The 25,177-nt window shown below is 37.9% G+C and overlaps 1 protein-coding gene across 1 annotated transcript in view; it reads right to left on the reverse strand.

Annotated features, from left to right (window-relative positions):
• LOC149005100 (gamma-glutamyl hydrolase 2-like) overlaps window positions 1-25,177 on the reverse strand; it is a 124,962-nt gene that overhangs the window by 65,985 nt on the left and 33,800 nt on the right. The window contains exons 5-7 of the mRNA XM_089169595.1: window positions 23,048-23,106; window positions 21,983-22,074; window positions 21,800-21,862 (exon numbers count right to left, since the gene is read on the reverse strand). Coding sequence (XP_089025721.1) covers window positions 21,800-21,862; window positions 21,983-22,074; window positions 23,048-23,106 — 214 coding nt within the window. The remainder of the gene's footprint in view (window positions 1-21,799; window positions 21,863-21,982; window positions 22,075-23,047; window positions 23,107-25,177) is intronic.

The raw sequence follows: 25,177 nt of genomic DNA on the forward strand, positions 1-25,177 counted from the left end.
TCCTTGGCAGAACCCTTAGGACTATACACACTATACAGTGCATCAGTCAAGCCGTTCAGAACATAGTTCCGGCAAAGGAAATCAGATTGTTTCCATGATTGAGCATTTGAACCATCCTTCCCATCAATAGGAGGATCCTCTTTTACGAATCTCGCAAGATTTAAAGTTGTTAAATAAAACAACATCTTTTGTTGCCAAGTTTTGAAGTTTAGTCCTCCAAACTTTTCAGGCTTCTCATGGAGATTTACTGGAATCGAGACTGATTGAGTCGTGGCTGCAGGAGCCTTCACACTTGTGTTATCTCCCATATTTCAACCTGAACAAAATCTGAACCGCTAATGCATTTGACTCAACCTCTCCAACAGTAGGAATATTAGCTTTTAAGAATCATACTAGATATAGTTTTGTTAAACAAAACAACATCTTTTCTATCCAAGTTTAAGGTTCAACCTTTCAAACTTTTCCATCTATTTTCAATTACATGAAAGAATACATAAATTAGATTCCAATAGATAGCAATTCTAATTTTGGTCAATATCCAATTTCAAGACCATACTCTTTTTGCTATTTTAAGCCAAGATACTCTATGAGTATAGGAAATTGCAATATCCATATGACTCAATAATCCCATACCAAAGTATTGGAGTTACACATATTAATCACACTAGAATATTATCTAGCCCATATGTTTATGCAATTCATCCGTTCCATAATGCAATTATGGAGCCATAAACTCCAAAATATTCTCTTTGGAAATACCAAGATAGTTTGATATAACAATCACGTGAACCAAGTAAACATATTTTCTCATGAAAATTGTAACCCAATGAACTGTTGTAGTTCCAAAAGAATCATGCCTTTAACTTTGTTATGAAACAATAAACTCAAGGCTAACAACTTTGATCATTTAGAGTTTTTACATCCAACCCAACAAAAGCAAATCATATTAAATAAAACATGATAAAGTTGGGTAAATACCTTGAACGAAGTATCTCACAGAAGAATAATATTCACAAGATGAACTTAAAATCTTCTTTTCTTCCCATACTTCTTAACGGATTTTTAGCCATCACAATTCAATACGTACTAGATGAACTAATTGAAATCATAATTTCAAAACACCTAGTATTTGAAACTAATAAGAATGTAATGGTGCCTTGAGCTTGAGTAAGCAATACTTTGAAAAAAAAACCTTTACTTACCCATATTTAGCACAGGAAGATGGAAAAACCATATAATCAATACACATCATCATCTTCTCTTCCTTTCAACTTTATTTCTCCTTACATTAAATATATAGAGAAAGTAAAATAAAAAACATTATAACCTATAATGATAGGTTAACATTTTAAACAACCAAATAAATAGATGAAAACCCATGGTAGTCATCCTTGTAAATTCATTCTCAGAATTCAAGGAAGGTTTTCATACTAAAGCAACAACCACTATGTAATATCTCAATGAGGATTATCATTAGAATTACATAAACAAGCAAACATATAACAGTCTAGTACTGATGTTTCAAACATCATAAAATTGGTGGAAATATCATATGATCCCCTTTCATTAGGTCTTTAGGAAAGGAGCATCAAGCAATTTAGATAGTAGTTCATGGAGTTTCTTAACAGCTAGAGAGTCTAAGAAACTCTCTGCCCTTACCATGATATCTAACAAATCAATTGAAGAGGATAACCTCTCAGCAATAAAGTCAAAATGGCTTTCACCATGCTTGCACCAATCACTAAGTATTTCAACCACAGCTACTGTCCACTCATTTACACCACCATCTGCAGTAAGTAATTTATCTTTCCAGAAACTCAAAAGATTATCAAGAACTAGCCCATCAAAGGTTTCCATCTTCTCATCCAGAGATTGGACTTCTTCTATTCTTTGACGCTTGGAACAAGAACCCATGTCTTATACCTTAAATAATCTGTTTTAAGATTGTTAGCCAAAATTGATAATATAATGAAGGGAACAAAGAATTAAGAGAAGATCCAGAAAGATAGAAATTGAACCGGAAAAGAAGAGTAAAGGAAAACCGTCGAGTTGCGTTAGACGCTTTCCTTAAAACAGATTCGTCCCCTCCATAGTGTGCTTGAGTATTCAACGGACGTCTGTCTCCCAGGATACAACGACGAACAACGATGTACTTAGCACAAAGTATATCGCAACTATGAACTTGACATGTGTCTTCCTTCTATCACCACACGATTCAAATACAAAACCAAACTCGAAGCCAAACTCAAACCATTGACAACACTCACAAATCGTGTTTAAGAAGACCCTTAAAACACACTTAGCATTCTTCTTAAATCATAAAAGAAAACACAACACAACCACCATCTTCACCAAGGAGGGATCCCTATTTATAGAGGAATTCTATGTCTCTTTAACTAGCTTGAAAGATGAAAAGCCATAGTCATTATTCCCCAAACTTAATCAATTAAGTTATGGAAATGAAAAGCTTTATTAATAACCAAGCTAGAAACGAGAAGTTTCTTGGAAATCAAGAGTCCCCAAAACCCTTCATAATTATCTTAGGGAAATGAGAAGTTTGTTGTTAGGAAATAGAAAGTCTCATAACCTCCATTCATGAATTCTCCTTGGGAGATGAAACACCCAATAGTCCATAGGTATTCCCATAACCCTTCATTCATGACCTCTCATATGCAATGAATCACCAAATATTCCATTGGTATTCCATGCACATATTTCCACAAACTCTCCATATGAATAATTTTCATTCACATTCACTCATGCTCAAAGAGCATATTCCAACACCTTAAACTCTAATTATCGGGGCGGGGGGGGGCAAAAAGTGGAGAGGGGAAAGGGGCCCCGCACGGAAAGTTTTTTTCTATAAAAAAAAATGGGGGTGGGGAGGGGAATTGGGCCCCCCCGGAGGGGGGGGCCGGGGGGGGGGGGGGGGGGGGGGGGGGGGGGGGGGGGGGGGGGGGGGGGGGGGGGGGGGGGGGGGGGGGGGGGGGGGGGGGGGGGGGGGGGGGGGAACAACACAAAAAAAAACAAAAAAATAAAACCATTGCAGCAAACAAAACCACACTAAAGAAACATGTTGGGTGAAACATGGCAGGCCAGAATGGGTAGATGATCTCAACAATTAGTATCGATTTGAAGCCGCAAACACTGTTGAAGCACCTTCAAATTCCAATCCAGGTAGTTCGGCTACTAAAGATGAGTTATCTCAAATCCTTCAGCTCCTTCAACAACTAGAAACCTCTCTTCTACCCACTTCAACTACGACACTGACACATTCAGGTAACTTTGTCTTTCTTTCCTTCCTCTAGTCCTAATTCATGGATACTCAACTATAGCGCCTCCTCTCACATGATAAGAAACTTTGTTTCTTTCAAAATGCAGAATTTGTCTCACCTATCATATTGGCCAAGGGAAACATTATCCCCGCCGCGGTTTTGGAGATGTAACTCATCATCCCAATATTACCCTTAAAAATGTACTTTTTGTACCAAATTTTCCTGTCAATTCTTTGTCTATCAGTAAACTTTCCAGTGATTTTAATTGCACTATTAATTTTAACCAAGCTTTCAGTGAGTTTCAGAACAACAGAATGGGGAGAACGATTGGTTTAGGAAATAAATGGGTTGGTCTTATTACCTAGAGCCATCTGCCTTAACTTCTATCACTGCTAATTTTATTACAGCCGAGTGCCTTACAATGGCATCAGCATTTACGTCATCTTTCTCTATCAAAACTTAGGATAATGGTTCCCTCTTGCAAGGATGTTCATCTCTTGAATGCGAAGCTTTTGAGTTAGGAAAACACCATATAACATCTTTTCTTACTTCTGACTCTATTAATTAGAAACTTTTGATTTGGTGCATTTGGACATATAGGATCCTTATAAGGTTTCATATCGATTCAATTATGAGTATTTTGTGACTTTTGCCAAGGATCATTTTCGCATGACATGGTTACACTTATATCTACTAAAATCCAGATCTGAGTTTGTGACAATTTTCAACGGTTTTAACAGTTTAACTACATGTACTCTGATTAATTGAATGCCTTCATCTATTCTTCAAAATAAAATTCCCTTTCATGTTGTATATCCAAGTCGTCCCCTATTTAACCTCTCTCCAAGAATTTGTGCTTGTATTTGTTTTGCTCATATTTTTTTCATCCATTGGATAAATTAAGCCCTACATTTGTTAAATGCATCTTTTTGGGCTATTCTAAAACCAAAAGGGTTATAAAGTGTTTTGACCCCGTTAACCATAGCTAATATGTTTCTGCAGATGTCAGTTTTTCCGAAAATACCCCAAATTATGCTCATCAAAACAATTCTGAAAATTTGGATCCTCCTCTTCCTATAATACCTATTCCTGATGATCCACATGTAGCGCCACCTTCAGTTCCCCTACGGACATATCAAAGATAGAGGTGAAAGGAAGATGATCCCAAGCGACAAGATCTATTGCCTAATTCTAAGTCAAAAGCAATTCCAATTTCTAAACCTTCTGAGGACTTACCAATTGCTCTCAGGAAGCCCAAAAGGTTTTGCACTCAAAAAACATAAAGCTAATGTCATTTATCCTATAGCCAATTTTGTGACTACCTCCCATCTACCTTCGGCTTATTAAGCACTTGATAAATTCTTCAATGATCACCACATACCTAGTACTATAACCGAGGCCCTACATGAACCTGCCTGAAAGGCTGCAATGGGTACTAAAATGAATGTTATGCATTCTCGTAACACTTGGACATTAGTGGACTTACCTCCTGAAAAAGAAATTGTGGGGTGTTGATGGGTATAGCACCATTCTATTTATGGGTTAAAACAGTCACCAAGAGCGTAGTATGATAAACTTGTTTCAGTGGTTTAAAAAATTTGTCTCCAAACTTGCTACTCTGACCATTCAAAGATGGTGAAGAAGAACGGTGACAAAATTGTGGTCCTAGCTATCTATGTGGACGACATCATTGTATTTGAAAATGATGTGGAGTCATTGATTAAGTTAAAAAAATATTACAGCAACAATTTCAGATTACTGATTTGGGCCACATAACCTATTTCCTAGGAATTGAGGTCGTGAGAAGTCATAAAAGGATAAGCCTCTCTCAAAGGACGAATCTATTTACTGATTTGGGCCACCTAACCTATTTACTGCTATGTATTGGATCTTTTGGCCGAAACTAGCAAACTTGAATGTAAACCAGCTAGAACTCCAATGGACGAAAATTTTAGCCTTAAGGATGATAATGATGAAGAGTATGAAGACCCCCACAAAATATTGACAACTTGTAGGAGAGTTGATTTATCTAACAAGCACATGACCAGACATTTCAGATGCAGTTGGGGTGGTAAGTAGGTATATGCAAACACCCATGAAGAAACATTGGTGAGCCATGTGGCGGATCTTGCATTATTTAAAGGGTGTTACGGGAAAAGGATCTATTTACAAGCCTAATGCTAGAATTGCAGCATAGGTGCATTCAGATGCCGACTGGGCAGGTTCAGAAGATGATCAGAAATCAGCCACAGGCTATTGTACTTTTCTTAATGTAAATCTTATCACTTAGCATAGCAAGAAGCAAAGCATTGTGGCACTATCTAGTGCCGAAGCTGAATACAAAGCAATGGCCCATACAGAGTCATAACTCTTATGGATTAAAGGACTTATGCGAGAATTTGAGTTTTGAATGGAAGACCCTATAAAGCTATTTTGTGACATCTAGCCAGCAACTTATATACCCAAAAATCCCATCTTCTAGGAAGGCACAAAGCATATCGAGGTGGACATCCACTTTGTTTGAGATGATATATTGAAAGGCACCATTGTTACTTCATTGGTTTGATCACATAATCAATTGGCACACCTTTTTACTAAAGCCGTATTTGGACCCGCTTTCGAGTCGGGCTGTGTTCGACTTGGTCTTGGCAACGTGTATGCTCTGACATGGGGGCTGTTGAAGTAACTTGGACCGCAGGTAACTTGGAGTGCAAGTCAGAGCTGGAACGTGGACCACAAGTCAAAGATTTTGGTTGATTCATTGTTTTATTTTTGGTTATTATGAGTTGTAAGCTTTGTCAATATTTACTTTCCTAGACAGCTTAGGACTGTCAATTACAATATAAATAAAGCATTTCAGGGGAAGGAGAGAATAGGTCTTCTCTCTCTCTCTCTGAGCACAACTTTAGGTTCTGTAGACTTGATTATCTGATGGCATAGGAAATAGGAATAGATTCAAACGGGAGGGACTGAATCAAACTGAAATTGATCATTTTGATTCAACGTTGATAGAACTAATGTGAACTAGACTTAATTGAACTATATAGAAATGGATAGAGGATAATTAAGATAGATTTGAATAATGTAAAAAAATTGTATATGGTGATTGGAACGTTTAATGTTAAACTGAAGCATATTGATGATTTTGAATCAAAAAAGGAATTGAGGTTTAGACATATTAATAAATCTTAGTGTGGTGATTAATAGATGGTTAATACAAAAAGATTGAGACATTTGTTTGAATTAGAAGATGAGAGTTCCACACCAGCGGTGGACCCAGTGCCAAATGAACCTAATAATAATGCACCCCGGATCCAACAATTAGTCAGAGCATTGGGCATTTTGGTCAGGGTAGTTCAGAGGTAGGCTGAACAAGTGGAACAAGTAACTCAGGAAGCGCAAGCTAGGACAAATAGAGGTAGAATGAGGACTGCTAAGAAAAATGAAGATAGTGATGATATGCAAGCCCTCAAGAATTTTAAGAAATTCTATAGGAAGTAGTTCAAGGGTGATAGCACCAATCCATTAGTGAGAACTCAATGGATCAAGGATATGGAGAAGGCTTTGAGACCCTAAAGTGCACCGACTCCCAAAAGTTTATGTGTGCAGTGTACATGCTCACAGATGAAGTAGATCTATGGTGGAAATGATAAAACTGATATTAGAGGCCACTCAAAGGGAAGTTACTTAAGAAATGTTCAACGAGAAGTTCAACAAGAAGTACTTTCCTCCCTGCAGGATGAGGCAGAAGATCTCTGAGTTCATAAACTTTAAGCAAGGCTCCATATCAGTAATGAAGTATAAAAAGAAGATTTAAGGGGCTCTCACTCCACATATGATGAGCACAAAGGAGATGATAGCACAACAATTCGAACAAGGATTGAACATTGACATTCAGAAATCGATTGGTGTGCTTCAACTGAAGACTTATACTAAGGAAGTAACTGCTCACAGATCTTTGAAGGTATTGGAAAGAACTTGGGAAAATGTTGAAGAAAAGGATGGAATTCGAAATCCTTTAAGCCTGGTGGTTCCAAGAAAATTCTTGGGAAAGGTTGAGGAAAGAAGTTTTAGGGAAAGCAACAAGAAGAAGAAAGAAAGAACTGCCCGAACTATGGAAGGAGGCACTGGGGAAGATGTCTCTTGGGTACCTTCACATGTTGCAAATATGGAAAAGAAGGCCACATCTCTAGACACTACCTCACCTGGAACAATCAGCCACACAAGATTAGAAGGGTAACCAGGGAACCCAAAACCTCCAAAGAGGAAGGGATGCACACAAAGGACAAAAGGCAAAGACCCCTAGAAGAGTGTACACCATGACCACAAAGGAGGCTGAGACCTCTTAAACTATGGTGGCAGGTATAGTCTCTATCTAAGTAAATTGGTATAATTAGTTGGAGTGATGCTCTAAAAATTAAAAGTGAACTATGGCTACAATGTTAAGAGAGTAACTATAAATGTTTTGTATGTTAATATATGTTGTGTCAGGTATGCTAGAAGTGCATGGTATACCTGCATTTGCTTTATTCCGGATCGACTCATTCTTTTATATCTTAAGAACTAGTGATGAGACTAGGACTGAACCCTAAAATGTTAGACTACCAATTGTGTGTGACTAAAAATCTGGAGGCATTATGGAAACTAGAGAGATGATAGAATCCTATGAGTTGGATTTTTGATAAAGGAAATTGACTGCAAACCTAATGATCCTTGATCTAGAGGATTTTGACATCATCTTAGGGATGGATTGGCTAATTTTTAATCATGGCAGTCTTTAGTGTTTTGAGAGAATGGTAGTGTTGAGACCCCCATATGAACTGGAGATTAAATTCTTAGGAATGAAGTTAGGATCTCCAGCATCAAAGATGATCTCAGCCTCACAACCAAAGAAGTTGTTATGGCAAGATTGTCAAGGATATCTGGCAACTATAGTGGAACCCAAAGCTAAAGAATTAAATCCGATGAATGTTCTTGTTGCGGAGGAATTTCTTGATGTCTTTCCAGATGACTTGTCAAGTTTACCCCCGAAAAGGGATGGGAAGTTTGCCATTGAACTTATTCCTAGTACAAATCCGATCTCTAAGGCATTGTACCAAATGGCTCCACAACAGTTGAAGAAATTGAAAGAGCAATTGCAAAACTTGTCAAACAAGGGCTTTATTCAGCATAATGTTTTGCCATGGGGAGCCCTTGTCTTTTTTGTGAAGAAGAAAATAGGTCTATGAGGATGTGTGTAGACTACTAAGGATTAAATCGGGTGACTATAAAGAACAAATACCTATTGCCTAGGATTGATGATCTATTCTATCAACTACAAAGGGCAAAAGTTTTCTCAAAAATTAACCTAAGATCAAAATATCACCAATTAAGAGTGAAAGAGGAAAATATACCAAAAACTGCTTCCAAAACAAGATATGGGCATTATAAATTCTTAGTTATGCCGTTTGAACTAACTAATGCGCCCGCAACATTTATAGACCTAATAAATAGAGTGTTTCATGATATCCTGAACCAGTATGTGATCGTCTTTATTGATGATATACTAGTGTACTCCAAAAATGAAGAGGAGCAGGAAAAGCACTTAAGAGCAGCATTGCAAACACTACGAAAGGAAAAATTATTTGCCAAGTTCAAAAAGTGTGAATTCTTGCTTAATAGAGTGGTGTTCTTAGGCCATGTGATTTCTGCCAAAGTAAAAGTTGTAGATCCTAGCAAAGTACAAGTGGTGATGGATTGGCCTAAACCCACCAATGTAGATACGAAGTTTCCTTACAATGGGTGGTTATTACAGGAGATTCATTGAAGGATCCACCAAAATAGTTATTCCATTAACAAGACTCACTAGGAAAGGAGTTAGACTCTTGTGGACTGGTGAATATAAAAGGAGTTTTCAAGATTTGAAGCAAAGGTTGGTAACTGCACCTATTTTGAGTTTACTATATGGAACTAGTGGATTTCTCATCAACAGTGTTGCATCCACGAATGGCTTAGGTTGTGTCTTGATGCAATCATGCAACATGGGAAAGTGATAGCTTATGCTTCAATATAACTAGAACCCCATGGACAAAATTACCCAACGCATGATTTAGAGTTAGCTACAGTTATTTTTGCCTTAAAGATATGGAGGCATTATTTATGTGGGGAAAAGTGTGAGATTTATATAGTCCACTGAAGCCTCAAATACATCTTTACTTAGAAAGAGCTAAGTTTGAGGCAGAAGAGGTGGTTGGAACTATTAAAAGATTATGATTTTAACATTATGAGTTTCTTGTTATGCCTTTTGGGTTAACTAATGCACCTGCAGCCATTTTGGATCTAATGAATAGGGTGTTCCATAATGTCCTGGATCAGTATGTTATTGTCTTTATTGATGATATATTTATATACTCAAAGAGTAATGAAGAATATGAGGAGCATTTTGAGAGCAGTTCTACAAACTCTAAGAAATGAGAAGTTTTATGCTAAGTTTAAAAAGTGTGAATTTTGGCTTGACAAGGTTGTGTTCTTAGGACATGTGATCTATGCTAAGGGTATTATGGTAGATCTCAGCAAAGTCCAAGCTGTAATGGATTGGGCCAAACCAACTGATGTGACTGAAATAAGGAGTTTTCTGGGACTAGCTGGTTATTATAGGAGATTCATTGAAGGATTATCTCAAATTGCAATGCCACTAACTCGACTCACTAGAAAAAGAGTCAGATTTGCTTGGGTAGATGAATGGGAGCAGAGTTTCCAAGAGCTGAAGCGAAGATTAATAACTACACCTGTCTTAAGTTTGCCATCTAGAACTAGAGGATTTGTTATATATAGTGATGCAGCAAGAAGTGGATTGGGTTGTGTGATTATGCAACATGGAAAGGTCATCGCATATGCATAAAGACAATTGAAACCTCATGAACAAAACTACCCAACTCATGATCTAGAGTTGGCAGCAGTCATCTTTGCATTGAAAATATGGAGAAACTACTTGTATGGAGAAAAATGTGAAATATACACTGACCACAAGAGTCTCAAATACATCTTCACCCAAAAAAAATTGAACTTGAGATAGAGAAGATGGTTAGAATTATTAAAATATTACGACTACAATATTAACTATCATCTTGGTAAAGCAAATGTGGTGGCTGATGCTTTAAGTAGGAAGTCACAAGGATACTCTGCAGATCTAATAACGAGTCAACCTCATCTTATAGAAGATGCAAGGAAGATGGAAATTGAAGTTATTATTGGAGGTAAGGTTACAGCATTGGTTGCAAGCTTGATTGTAAAACCTTCCATTCTTGAACAGATTAAAGAAAAAACAAAAGGATGATACTTTTCTATAGAAGATTAAGGGAAGAATGGAAGATGAAAAGTCGGCATATTTTAATGTTGATCCAGCTGCAATCATTAGATATAAATCGATGTTGTGTGTGCCTCAGGATGAAGAATTGAAACAAGAACTGATAAGGGAAGTACATAACAGCCCATACTCAGTGCACCCTGGTGGGACAAAGATGTATCAGGACCCGAAAGAGAATTTCTAGTGTAACAATATAAAAAGGGAGATAGCGGAGTATGTACAGAAATGCATGACTTTTCAATTAGTAAAGGCAGAACACCAACGACCCTCAGGTTTGTTACAACCCCCAGACATACCTGAGTGGAAGTGGGAGCATATTACCATGGACTTTGTTACCTCTTTACCAACGACTCTACAAGGTTATAATGCAATGTGGGTAATTGTGGATAGACTAGCAAAGTCATCCCATTTTCTACCCATCCAGATTGATTTCTCCCTAGACAAGCTAGCTAAACTATATGTGAAGGAGATTTTGAGGTTACATGGAGTACCCAATTCTATTGTGTCAGATCGTGATCCTAGATTTACTTCCAGATTTTGGAAAAGTTTACAAAAGGTGTTGGGCACTCAACTAAACTTCAGCACAGCTTTCCATCCTCAAACTAATGGGCAATCTGAAAGGACTATTCAAATACTGGAAGATATGCTTAGGGTCTGTGTGATTGACTTTAAGGGTAGCTGGAGTGTTCACTTACATTTAGTGGAGTTTGCCTATAACAACAGCTATCAATCTACTATTGGGATGGCGCCCTATAAAGCACTGTATGGAACAAAGTATAGGTCTCCAATATGTTGGAATGAAATTGGTGAGAAACAAGTATTGGGGCCAGACCTAGTACAACAGACTTGTGAGAAAATAAAGGTAATACAAAAGAAAATGAAGACTACTCAAAGTAGATTGATAAGTTATGCAGATGTTAGAAGGAAGCCCTTAGAATTTGAGGTGGGCAATAAAGTTTTCTTAAAGATAGCACCAATGAAGGGTGTGGTGAGATTCGGCAAAAAGGGGAGGTATGTAGGATCATTTGAGATTTTAGAAAGAATTGGAGCAGTAGCATATAGATTTGCCCTACCTTCAAATTTGTCCCACATATATGATGTGTTTCATGTATCTATACTGAAGAAGTATGTAGCAGACCTTGCTCATGTGCTACGATACGAACCGTTGGAGTTGAAAGAAGATTTTTCCTATAAAGAGAAGTCGGTTGAGATACTACAACAGAAAGAGAAGAAATTGAGAAACTGGGCGGTATCACTAGTGAAAGTGTTGTGGAACAATCACTCAGGTCAAGAAGCCTCATGGGTGCTTGAATCTGGTATAAAGACTCGATATCCCCAACTTTTCAATTGACCAGGTATGCAAATTTCGAGGACGAAATTTATTTTAAGGAGGGGAGAATGTGATGCCCCACATCTTTTTATATTTTTATTTTATTATTATGTGTGAATGTGTCAGTCCTTAAGATTATTAAAGGAGCTTGATGATTGGTTTGATGGTTTAATCGAATGATCCGAGTGTAGTTAAAGAATAGCTTAAATGAGGCTAGATTCAATTGATATTTTGGTCGAGGTTAGATATCGCTTGTGGGTCTCACAATAGTGGAATTAGATTGAATTGAAAACAAGGAAATCAGCATAATTTTCTGAACCCGGAGGTATTAATATTCGTACTTCAAGGTGGGCCCTGCATAAGATAATAGAGTGAGCCCACAAGCTCATAAAGAGAGAGGGACAAGATGACACCTCCCTTTCCCTCCCACCTACGTGGTGAATTTTAAAAGAACAAGGTAATATGAGGTGGTAACATGAGGTATTATGTTACACTATACGTGTAACATTTTATCCATTAAGATAAGAGCTCGAGAGAGAGTTAATTGGAAAGCTTTTATTTCTGCTTGTAAATGTTAAGAGAGTAAACAAAAGAGATAGAAAAGAGAGGTGAGAGAAGGAGAAAGAATGGAGGGAACGAGGAAAAAGAGAAAAAGTGCAGAAGAGAAGTACAAATTCTGCAGAATAATTAAGGAGGAGAGAGAAGAGGAAGAGATGAGAGGAGAGAGATAAAAGGAATAGAGGAGAATAACGTGAGGAGAGAGAAGAAGTGGAGAGGAGAAGAGAGAGAAAAGAAAGAGGAGAGAGGAGAGAGGAGAGAGGAGAGAGGAGAGAGGAGAGAGAAAATAAATAAAAAAAGAAGGAAACCTCCTGTTGGCTCCCGCGTACTCGAAATAGTCAATAATTGTTCAGAATATAAGAAGGAGAGCGGATTTTTAACTGAACTAGGATTAAGACTAGACCTGTAAACGGATCGGATTCGGCTCGGATAGTGGTGTATCCGAATTCGAATCCGATAAGGAAATCCAATATCCGAATTCGATCCGATATCCGACGGATATTTTTTAAGGGTATCCGAATTCGAATCCGTGACTCCGTCGGATATCCGATTATTATCGGATCCGCAAAACTATCCGATTACTGCTTGCCATTTTTCAAGTTCCGGTGACTACGATCTGAAGAACTTGAGTTTTGGTGAAGTGGTGAATGATCGTCCGCTTTGAGGGTTGACCCATCAAGCACAGATGCAGCACCGTCACCATTTTCGATGTATTCAAAGAGGATTTAACTGACGAAGATCGCCGGCTTTGAGAGCACCCAACAAGAACAGCCAGACCACCGTCGGCGCTTTAAGATGAATTCAAAGACAGACAAAGCAACATTCTTACGGGCGCAGATGAAGCACAAGAGCCCATGAAACGCGAGAATAGTAAGAGTTTGATGAGGAATCGCCAACATGTACCCGAAGATGCAAAGCCATGCTCTTACTTACAGCCGCCCGTAAGGTGGTTGCTGTTACTTGCCGCTGCCGCTGGTCGACGGAAAGGGTTGAAAGAAGAGCTTTCACCGTTTCGAATTTTTTAGCAAGGCTATTTCAAATCTTCCCAAGCCAAGAAGAGATAAAAGGAGACGAAAGGAGATACTGCAACTCTGCAAGTCTGCAGCCCATGTGTCTCCTTAAACAGTGTGTCTCAAAGTGATTATATTAAAATTTTATTTTTTAAAACTTTGGAAAATAACAGCCATTGATGCTCGTGAAGTCACTCGAGATTATAATATTGAATTTTTAATTAAATTATATACTGATGTGACAAGTGATTCTGCTAATGCTTACCATGAAAAATAATATTTTATAATTTTTTAAAACTCAGCCATTGATGCTCGTGAAGTCTGTTGAGCTTATCGAAAAATATTAATTTTTTAATTAAAGTCATTTAATGATGTGACAAGTGATTGTATAGAAGAGATTTAAAATACGTGCAAAAATAGATAGCAACTTTCCCCAAATTCCAAAACATCTTTATTAATTAAACTCATAAAAATATATTTTTTTATGATAAACGGATAATATCATATCCGGATATTATCCGGTCCGTTTAGCATATATCCGAATCCGAATCCGTTTAGTTATCGGACGGATACGGATATTTTCCGGTAAGAAAATATTCGGATTCGAACTCTCTTAAACGAATGCGAATGCGAATTCGGAGACGGATTTCGGTTATCCATTTACAGGTCTAATTAAGACTCACACACATGGAACATGAACTGATAAGTGATATTGACCAACCTATATATGTTATAAATGGGTGATTGCACTTAGTAGACATGTAGCATTCACATGTTAATATAAAATCTATCGTATTTATTCACTTATACAATTTATAGAAATGCATGATACATTGCCTTGTGAATGGAATAGAAATGCATGGGATTAAATGACAGCTTGAGGACTTGATTGAACTGTTAGAATTGAAATGCCGATAGTATTCTTGAGATATTGAATTATGAATTTGAAATGATGTTTATGCTTGTTAAATTCATAGTCATCTTGCAAATGTTTCTTATTTAAATGACGGGATTGTATGAATTGTATCATGTCTTATTCAGATAAGGCTAAGTGATAATTGAAATGTAAAAGGTACATTGAAATGGACAGGGTATAATAACGCAATACTGAAATTGAATATAAAGAAAGAAATAAGATGTAATGGCTTATGTAAGTCCTGGTACTTAATGTACCCAAACGGGAGGCATGAAGCAAGACTGAAAAGTGGAAAGATTGAGTTTGTGCCAATGGCAATCCACGAGGTGTACAAGGCCTTGTGCCTAAAAGCCACTTCAATGGTGAAGGGATAGAAGCCACTCCGGTGCTGAAAAGACAAAAGCCACTTCGGTGGTGAAGAGAAATGTGCATCATCTAGATTTGCTTAGGCTCAAGATTATAATGTCAAATAACATAAATGAAAATAACAACAACAACAACAATAAGCCTTGTCCCAACTAAATGGGGTCGGCTACATGGATTCTTGCCCTCCAATCAGTTATGTTCGAGGCCATGCTAGATACAAGGCCTAAGCTATACATATCCTTTCTCACCACTTCTCCTAAGGTTATCTTAGGTCTACCCCTAGCTCTTCTAGTTCCTTCAATAAGGATTATATCACTTCTCCGTACAGGAGCATTTATAGGTCTCCGTTGAACGTGGCCGTGCCACCTCAAACGACTTTCTCTAAGCTTATCACTTATGGGAGCAACTCCCAGACCAACTCTAATATGATCGTTTCTTATCTTATCCATCCTAGTTTTGCCACTCATCCATTTTAGCATCCTCATTTCTGCTACATTAAGTTTATCTATATGATTCTTTTTAACAGCCCAACACTCTGCACCGTACATCATAGCTGGTCGAACAACGGTCCTATAAAATTTTCCTTTAAGCTTTAATGGAATACACCGATCACATAAGACCCCGGACGCACCTCTCCACTTCATCCACCCTATTTTAATTCTTTGGGAAACCTCATCTTCTAAATCACCTCTTTTACTTATGATTGAACCTAGGTACCTAAAACAATCACTCTGAGGAATCTCTTTATCGTCAAGTATCACAACATAAATGAAAATAAATGAAAGGAAAATTGGAATGCATAATGTTATATGACTTTGATGTGTTAATGGGTGCATAATGAATTGCCTAACTTACTTACATGGTTGTCTATATTGCTTACTGGGCCACAAAGCTCACTATTGTAAATGTTGACAAGTCCTCAGATATATGACAAGGGCAAGGGTGCTGCCACTTGATAATGCCTTTAAAGTAGAATATGAAAAACTTTTCTTTTCTTTTTCTTTTTTGTTGTAACTGATGGTTGCTTAGCTGGACTGTGGATCTATATATATTTCCTTTCAGACTGTATGTACTTAACTAAATGTTGTTGAAAACTCAAATATAAACATAATAGGACTTTGGACTGTACACATATGTTAATGAGTCAAACTGTCAAACATGTTGTCTGTTTCTGTTCTTGAAAATGTTTAGTTTAGCATTTTGTTTTGGTGGTTATAAATAGGTTGATGAGGAAAGGAATTGTCACGTGCCCTAGTTGAATGTTCGTAATGTGGGCCCCACCAAACCTGTGAAAACTGGGGTCGTGACACTTCCCCTCCCCAACTCTTAGCTAGTGCTAGTGGTGGTGGTGGTGATCTCTCCTTAAGATCAGCCAAATCCTGGTCACGAGGTCCAACATCATCATCATCCCCTCCATCACCTCCATCATCATCATCAACATGGGGGGGATGCCTGAGTCGCATCATCCCGGTGTCTGACCACACAATCAAATCTTCACTCTGGGTGGATGCACTAGGGTATAGCATAGAGGGATGGTTGGCTGCCCCATTGGACAACAATCATCCACATCAGCCTCTATCTGCTCTGCAATATGTCTACTAGGACGACCTCCCTCCTCATCTAGCAACGGCTCTCCACTATCCCTGATCCACTCAACTAATGGGTTGTCATCATCATCATCCATCTTAAAGATGTCAGCCAACTCGATCATGGTACTCTCTCTGTCCATAACCTGTTTAATATTATCCTCCCTCAGTCTTATATTATAATGTATGTAGACAAGGTCCTCTAGACGCTTCACACCTTATCGGTTGCACCTCTTTGAGTGGATGAGACTAAAGGTGCTCCAATTTCGCTCACACCCAGTGGCAAACTATGTCTGTGAAAGCACCCTACATGCAATTCTACTAAAGTGGGGTGATTCACAGCCATCTTGCATCCACCATTTAGCTATAACAAACACAGACTCAAAGTCAATACTTAAGTAACTAACTAAAAGATAAAATATAAATAATTAAATATATAACAAATTAACCTACCCTCATGGGTGGATTTCCATAGCAATATGGCCGCAGAGCGACCGAAACTCCCACTAGCATCCCTAAATGCCTTCATCTAATATATAAAGTAAAAACAATATCTAAGTGAATAACATAGTACGAAACTATGAATTGTGAATTGTGAATTGTGAATTATGAAATCACAATCTCACCTCCATAATGATGACTGCCTGCTTAGATGGACCCAGTTCCATCCTCTTCACTACAATTTGGATGGCATCTATCACATATTCCCTCATTCCAAGCATGTCTTTGGAATGTTTCTTGGGATTTAGATAGTATGTTGTGTAACAAAAAGCAAAACTAAGAAGGAACAATATGATAGTAAAATGAAAACTAAATCCACCAGTAAACTTAATAACTCACCAGCCTTATGTAGTGGATGTTGAGCTACTTCTCCCATCTATATTGGATGATGTCGAGAATTTTCTTGTTGCCCCGTGGGTAGATCTGAGCAACCTGCTGCTTCATCTTATCTACTGCAGCCCATATGTGTGATAAAGTAGGTCTTCTCTATTGATATACCATCCTCCAAACATGCACCACAAGCTTAAGCATCTTCATAGCAACCCTCACATTAGTCCACAAGGTGTCACTCAGTATAGTATTCTGTGCTCTCCTCCCTCCTGTAGTTGAAGAACCCTCCAAGTTAAACCACTACTCTAATCCAAATATGGTCTTAAGGCCAACCTTCTACCTCCCAAAGCCTTATAGTGCAATCTAATTGGTTGCAAATCTAGTTATGCCTAGCCTTACCAACTCACCCTGACACCAGTCCCTCATTATCTTTAATGCATAAGTATGGTTATAGATGAAGGAGCTGACATGTTAGGCTTTCTTCACAGTCTTCTTCACAAGATTAACGTGACCCATGTCATTTAGTATCAATCAATGCAATGAGCAGCACATAGAGTCCAAAAGAGCTTGTATTTGTCCAGATAAGGATGTCCAAATTAGTAATGAACCATCAATATCAAGTATGAATGTAAATTTAATATGTATTTAAAATTAGTACTACTAGTAAAAGCATATTTTGATACATAGGGTTCTCCATCAGCTTTAATCCAGCTTTATTGTAGTTGAAGCCATTATTAGTCACAATCTGGACCAAATTCTCCTCTCCAAACTCCTTCCACTTGCTTCAACAATTTATAAATGTATTTTGCATCCTTCTTCTCACTGGATACATTCATCGACTTAAGAACATTGTCCTCCCATCACAGCTCAACATAAAATTGATGATGGACTGTTTAATGGGACCAGTCCAACCATCACACATAACAGTCACTCCATAATGAGCCCACATAGGCTTTAATCCCTCAATGTAATCATTCAATTATTGTTTATACCTAAGCAACTATACATTGTATATCTTATGTGGGGTGGGCCCATGTATTCCACTCCCAGCCTTGCCTATCTCCTTAATCATATCCCTATAGTAGGACCCTTGGCCTGCATGTGCTGGAACGCTATGGTATAATGTCCATTTGGAGAAAGTCATCCCCACTTTCTCCTTCATACTCCCCCACAAGTGCTTCAACTTCTTTTGCTTATGCTCTAACCTCCTAAATAGTGTTGGATCATTACAAAGAATTTCAAGATCAAGATCCTGTAGCATGTGTTGATGAAGCTCGACCCTATGTTGGGCCCGTAGGATAAGAATCTCCTCCCTCACACTCTGACTCCTCATAGGGGCTTGGGAGCTGCACCCCAAACCTATTGGCTCTCTAGAGGACCCAAAACCTATAGTTGTCTACTACCTCCTCATATCATCTATCCTCTCTTGCTCTATATTCATCATCATCACTCTCTTCGTCTATGCTGCCTTTGGATCAAAGTCGGTTCCATACCCTAAGGGCTCTTCTGGATCAAAGTCCTGCTCTCCTAGATCTAAGAGGTCATCGAGACAAGCACCCTTGAACTCCTCCCTATATATTCTCCTCTTTCTCTTTTTGCTTTCCACTAGCCAAGTATTATGCCATTGCCTTCTTGACCATCTGAAGGCACCTTGGTGCATCTTGTTACATTCCTATCTACCCCAGCTATAAGAATCTTCAATTTAGAGGCCCCATCACCTCCTATTTGTTTTTTGGAATAATTACACTCACTTTTCTTTCTATCAGTTGTCAATGGCCTCTCGTTTTGTCAATCTATGTCTGACGTCTTTCAAAGAGAGTACCTAATACAAGAAATACACACTAAGTATCTTTAAGAGCATCGTGACATGCTCCAAAAATTACATACATGCTTCTACTAATATTCTCCTTTTTTTAAATATAAAATAGAAATTAATTAGCATTTTTTTAATATTTAAATAAAAATTTTAAAAATTTATATATTTTTAAATAATTAATTAACAACCAAAATTTTGATTTAACACCACCACAGCATAGATCAAGTGATGGTGTCTCACATATATTAAGTTGAAGCTTACACATCATGTATACACATATTTTAGCAATATACCTAATTAAGAGAATAATTTTAAAAATAATAGGAAGAACCAAAAATTAATTTTAACACCATAATCATAAATAACCACTCTAAACTAAACATACTTCTATTTGAAAGCAATCCAACATGATTTAAGGCATGAACAGAAGAAAAAGAAAAAAAAAAAAAAAAAAAAAAAAGGGTGGGGAAGTTTGTTAACTCACCTTGCAAGAATCTCAAAAACCCACCAATGGAGGACCAAATGTTGTGTTTGAATGCAACAGAGTTCCACAAATTAGGTGAAATAAGGGAAGAAAGCAACAAAAGTGAAAAATTTTCAGAGGTCAAAATCCCCACTGATGATACGGGAAAACCTGCAGAACCTGCAAAATAATGCAAGTTCCAATCGAAACATTGTATTTTGTAAAGCCAAATGTGTCGTTTTGGCTGAAACATGTCGGACCAAAATTTCAGCCAGTTTCGATCAAAATTTCCCCATGTTTTGGTCAAACAAAATACTGGGACAATTTTTTAGATTTCATTTCGTTCTCAAAAAGTGCAGGCATTTCGGTCAAAATGTTCCTACTTTCAACCAAAATATTTTCCACGTTCTAAATATGTTTCAACCTTCAGCTTTTCAATATCAAAGACGTCATCCCCAGTAATAACAATATTGCCAACATAGACGACAACAAGAAGAAATATTTTGTCAATGCCAAAGTGTGTATACCATAAAATGATCACTCTCACATTGTGTGAGCCAAAAGTTTAACCCAACTATAGTGAGAGCTGGCCAAAAAATGCCCAGGGGCCAGGGGGATTCTTTCAATCCATTTAATGATTTATTAAGTCGACAAACCATACCATTTTCTCCTTGAGTCCTCAAGCTATTAACCTCAACTTCAATTCATTTTACATTTCATTAATGCATATTAAATAAAAGCAAACACTACAGAAGATAGAACATAGAGGATTTTGCTTAGGAACAGTGCATTTAATGCACTGCTCCAAGCAGTGAATGGTCGGATTTCATTTCAGAGCTTGCATTAAATCTCTATCCTTGATTATCAGCATGTGCAATAAAAATAATTTTAAGTTAACTTTAACTCGAACCATGGAATCGGTTCGTTTCGTGCCAAACGAACCATTGGTTCTTTAATAAACTTATTTTATTTTCAAAAAAGGAATCCCCTGAATCCTCAGCTTTAGCGTTCAATCACAAATCTTCCATTATCTTCTCTGGTTTTCAACGGTTTCTCCTGAAAACCAAAATCCACTCCATTAACTCAAATATACTTTCCCCAAAACATTCAGCAGTGTTTCTTCCGCCACCACTTCAACCACCATGTCAGAGGCGCTGTAATCCCTCGCCTCTCAACCAAATTGTCAGAGGGAGTATGGTTCAGGTATCTAGCGCGAGTCGTCTCTTCATCTTCATCTGCAACTTCTTGGAAAAATTCTCAACAGCTACTTGACTTTCGTCTTTTTTTTATTTTTCTGATCCTGATAAACGTGGAGCCAATCTTTTCCCGAGGTTGGAGTAAGAGTAGGGTTTGGTGCAACGATTAGGTAAAGGGTAAGGTGGAAGCTGATTGACTGAGGTAGGAAGAAAGGAATCGATTTTGTGAAGGAGTCAATAAGTGGGAGATTTAATTATAATTAGATCTGCTTATATTAGATTAGAGTTTGCTTGAGGCTAGAGAGAGAAAATATGGAAAAACCAGTAGCAGCAATTATTCAATTCAAATACCCAAGAGGTGAAATCGCTCAAGCAATCTTGATTTCATAGTCTTGGGCTTCTTGGGTTCCGGCGGAGGCAGCTTTTGGACGGTGACAGTAAGAACACCGTCCTGGCAAACGGCAGAAATGGCATCAATGTTGGCATTCTCAGGAAGCACAAATTTCCTCATAAACATTCCATCCTCACATACTTAGCTCCATCTTTCTCTTCCTCTCGCTTTCGTTCTCCATTGATAAGAAGCACATTATCATCTCCAATCTGAACCTTGATATCGCCCAATTTGAGTCCTGGCATATCTATGATGAAAACATACGAATTGGGGTATTCCCTGATGCCTGCAGGAGTAGAAGCCATGGCCTTGACATCACGCATTGATTGATTTCTCAGCATCTTCGAAGCCATCCAGCATCTGTTGCAGAGTCGGCAATAAAGGACCATCGAAACCCATTAGCCTAATATCCATTCTTCTTCTGTTTTTTGAACAGAAAATAAGGTATTTGATGGGTGGGTTTTTCATTTTATTCTGTGAGTTTCATTCGATTTCTGTATGTTCAGCAGCAACGACAACGAAGAAGACGAGTTTTTATTTTATTTTTTATTTTCAAATAGTATTTTGGTTTTGTAATGGTTCATTTGAACCGGTCGAACCAGGTCTGTTCCCACTTCAAACTCAGTTTCCTGCACATAAAAATAATCTACGATCATGATTTAATTTAAACTCAACTTTTCACGTTGACCGTTCACTGCTTGGAGCAGCAATCCAACCTCTGGATGCCACTGGAATCCAGTCACAGGATAGTTCCTTGCTTGAACAGTTGATACATAAACCTGGCATAAATTTTGTTCCAACAATGAGAATACATTAGAAAAGTATAAAAAAGTTGATATGAGAAATATACTTATTGGTGTAAACAAAAGTGGGATAAAAGGAGTGACTTATTCTGTTACCTTATCATCTTCATTTGTGCATGTTGTCAAGATCTTGAAATAACTAGATAGCAAAGGATTGTTTTGTAACCGTTTGGGTGATATACCATACTGTCCAAGCCAGATGGATTCAGTGTTATATTCCAAGAGAAAATGTATATACTCTCATGAAAATAAGGACATAAAATCCTCCTATACACAGAGAGCTTCAAAAATTTTTATTATAATTTAACAAGCTCACCATATATAGAAAGGTCATATAACTGCACAAGGCTCCCGCCACTGCATGGTCCCACATGAGGAGCCACTTGACCGTCCTGTTAATACTGAGAGTTCAAGCGGATCAAGTATAGACGATGAACATCATGATCATTGCTTTGCCCCTAGCTACTGGTAGTCATAGAGTCAGCAGTGGTGATGCTGGTAGTGGTAGTGGTGGAGGTGACAAGTAATTGCCGGGGATATGATGGTGCAAAGAGCCAATATGGTCAAACTCAAAAGCGGAAGGAACCGATCAAATTCACAGGTGAGCCCCCATTTTACCAATACTATGCATGATCAGGACAATGGTGCCACACTATTTACAGGTGGAACCGTAAATAAACTTTATGATATGACTCTATGAGTATGCATGATTTAATAGAAAGCATAAGCATCAACACCACTTATAGTTAGCGTTATCAGCTTTCGCAGTCATCGTACGATTACAATGACATCCCTAGATTAATAAACTTTTTCATAACTCCCAAAAACTGAGAACATTACGTTAAATTAATGCCCTACAGTATAGCTTGACAGTGACTCTAGATGGTACTGCATACCTTAGATTAAGGTAATAATCAAATGTAGGACAAGATGTTCAAGGATGTTAATTAACTTAATGTAGAATCATTTTTTAGAAGAACCATTTAATCAATGAATATATAACAAGACAATAACATAAACAACCACAACCATAACCTTATTCCGACTTAGATGGGGTCAGCTATATCAAATAAAACCAAAAGCCTTTGTCGTTACCAACCAAAATTGCAATGATGAACTTTGTGGCTGAAGGAATTAGAGTGAAGATTTGACAACTTAAATGATGATTTTGCATGACAAGACAATCTGTTGTCAATTTTTCAAGTAAATCTGAAGGAAATCTGCACATCCATAAAACCCAAATAAGTGTAATGGAAAAAAGTAAACAAAATACATTTGTAACAAGTTTTACAACAGACATAATGTTTAAAATTAGGATCTGCCTACATATTGAACATACTGATATGATATTACTTGGTATGTCATTGTGAACCGCATACATTAGTATTTACAAGCGAATTCATGGTTACCTTTGACAAGGTCAGTGGGAATTGCAAGTTGTGCTATGAAAAACACAGAATTTACCATTTAAAACTGCCGTGACCCTATTGTAAGGTTGCTCCATGGTGAACAAATGGTTGTTGGATTTATGTGACCATCTAATTCATTTGTGCCCGTTTTGGCCCGGTTTATTTTGTAATTAAACATTGGTCCCTTTTTTAATCAATTTATTAATTATTAATATTCATGATGATTCTTTTGAGCGAAGTGTGTCCAAAGTTTATACTTGAATTGGTAATTATGAGTCTCATGACTAGGGTGTGGACTTGGCAGCCCTCATTGTATGGTTTTTTTTGCCTCATTGTATGGTTATTGCATTGATACAACTAGTTAAAGCAGGAATAGGCTGCAATTGTGAAACACACACTTGAGCTAGATGCTCCCACTACAGGTCCACTAAGAGGCCCATTTCACTTTAAAACTGAAGGATCAAGGACCCATGACTTAGGTAACCCAACCATAGGCTTATTTTAAGAAAAAACAAGCCGAGATAGGTGCTGATCCTGCATCACTGAGCATTAAATCCTAGAGAACGATGCAACCTCTTGTACTAGTTTGGGAGTCTTCTTGAAGGAGATGTTGATTTTTACCTGCAGCGAACTGTTGCTATTGCTGCCTACTCTACTACTTTGTTCTAAGTTATTTGCTGTTCAGACATGAACTAGACTCTCTTTTATCAAAAGGGATTGTCCTCTAAAACCTTCCACAGAATAGATGGGAGGTGGAGGACTCCGACCAAGAAGGGCATTCCCTTCTAGCCAATATCCCGCATAGGAAAACAATACCCAGTTACAGTTTGTATAGATTAAATAATTCGGCATCTTTCCATTGAAGATCTTCAAGGTCACTAGGGAACTCCTCAGATTCCCAAATTAGCTGCACATTGTCCACCTTAACTCCTGCTGTATAATCTGCTGGTTAGTTCTGTTCTCTCCACACACGCCAGAATTCCTTTTCATTCAGCTGATTAGTCTTCAGCATAACTCCCTACTTTATTCCTTGGACTTTACATGGCCCTTGTATCTTCCCACTTATAATATCAATAGCCAGGTTAGAGTCTGATCTAATGAAAACTTCTACAAATACCTCATCAATACAATGTTGCAGCCCTTCAGAAATTCATGTGGCTCGATTACTAGAAACAACTGTTCCTCTCCTGTCCATGCATAAGCTATCACTGGCTTCTCAGTGGTGCCTCTAATTAGGCCTCCATTAGCTGCTGCTGAGTCTGCTAGCGCTCCATCACAGTGCAATGCCAACATACGCTGTGGAGGTTTAATTGATGTATATGCTTTTAGTATCCTGCTGGTCCAAACAATATGGTGCTATGTACTTAAGACTTTTGATTTCACTCTCCCGAGAAAGTTAAAGGTCCAAACTTGATAAACAATATGGAGCTTAGTACTTAGACTTTGATTTCACTCTCCTGAGACAGTTAAAGGGTCCACACTTGATAAGAAGTAAGAACATCCTCAACTATGACTGCTACCACCTAATGTTTGCTTTTGGTCCTATTACTAAAAACTTGGTAGTTCCCTTTCATCCAAAGCTGCTGAATGGTTGTGCAGAAGCAGAAGGCCAGCTACTCAATTACCCAAATCTTGTCCTTGACTAATCGTAAAACCTCACCCAGAAGTCTGCCTCTTGCACTCATGTCATGAATCTTCCCTCATTTGCTAGTTTCTTAAAGATGCACCCTATACTAAAGCACTGAAGTCACACTGGAAAAAATATGTGATCCAGACATTCTCTTCCTGCCAAGCAGAAAATAGAGTATGGTTGCACCTGGGTCTTCATTCTGATATAAGATTTCCTTAACTCAAAAGGGCATTCCTTAGGCATCTCCACGTA

Source organism: Hakea prostrata, chromosome 9 (genome assembly GCF_041222555.1).
Source record: "Hakea prostrata isolate BN-2017 chromosome 9, UWA_Hpros_2, whole genome shotgun sequence".
NCBI lineage: Eukaryota > Viridiplantae > Streptophyta > Magnoliopsida > Proteales > Proteaceae > Hakea > Hakea prostrata.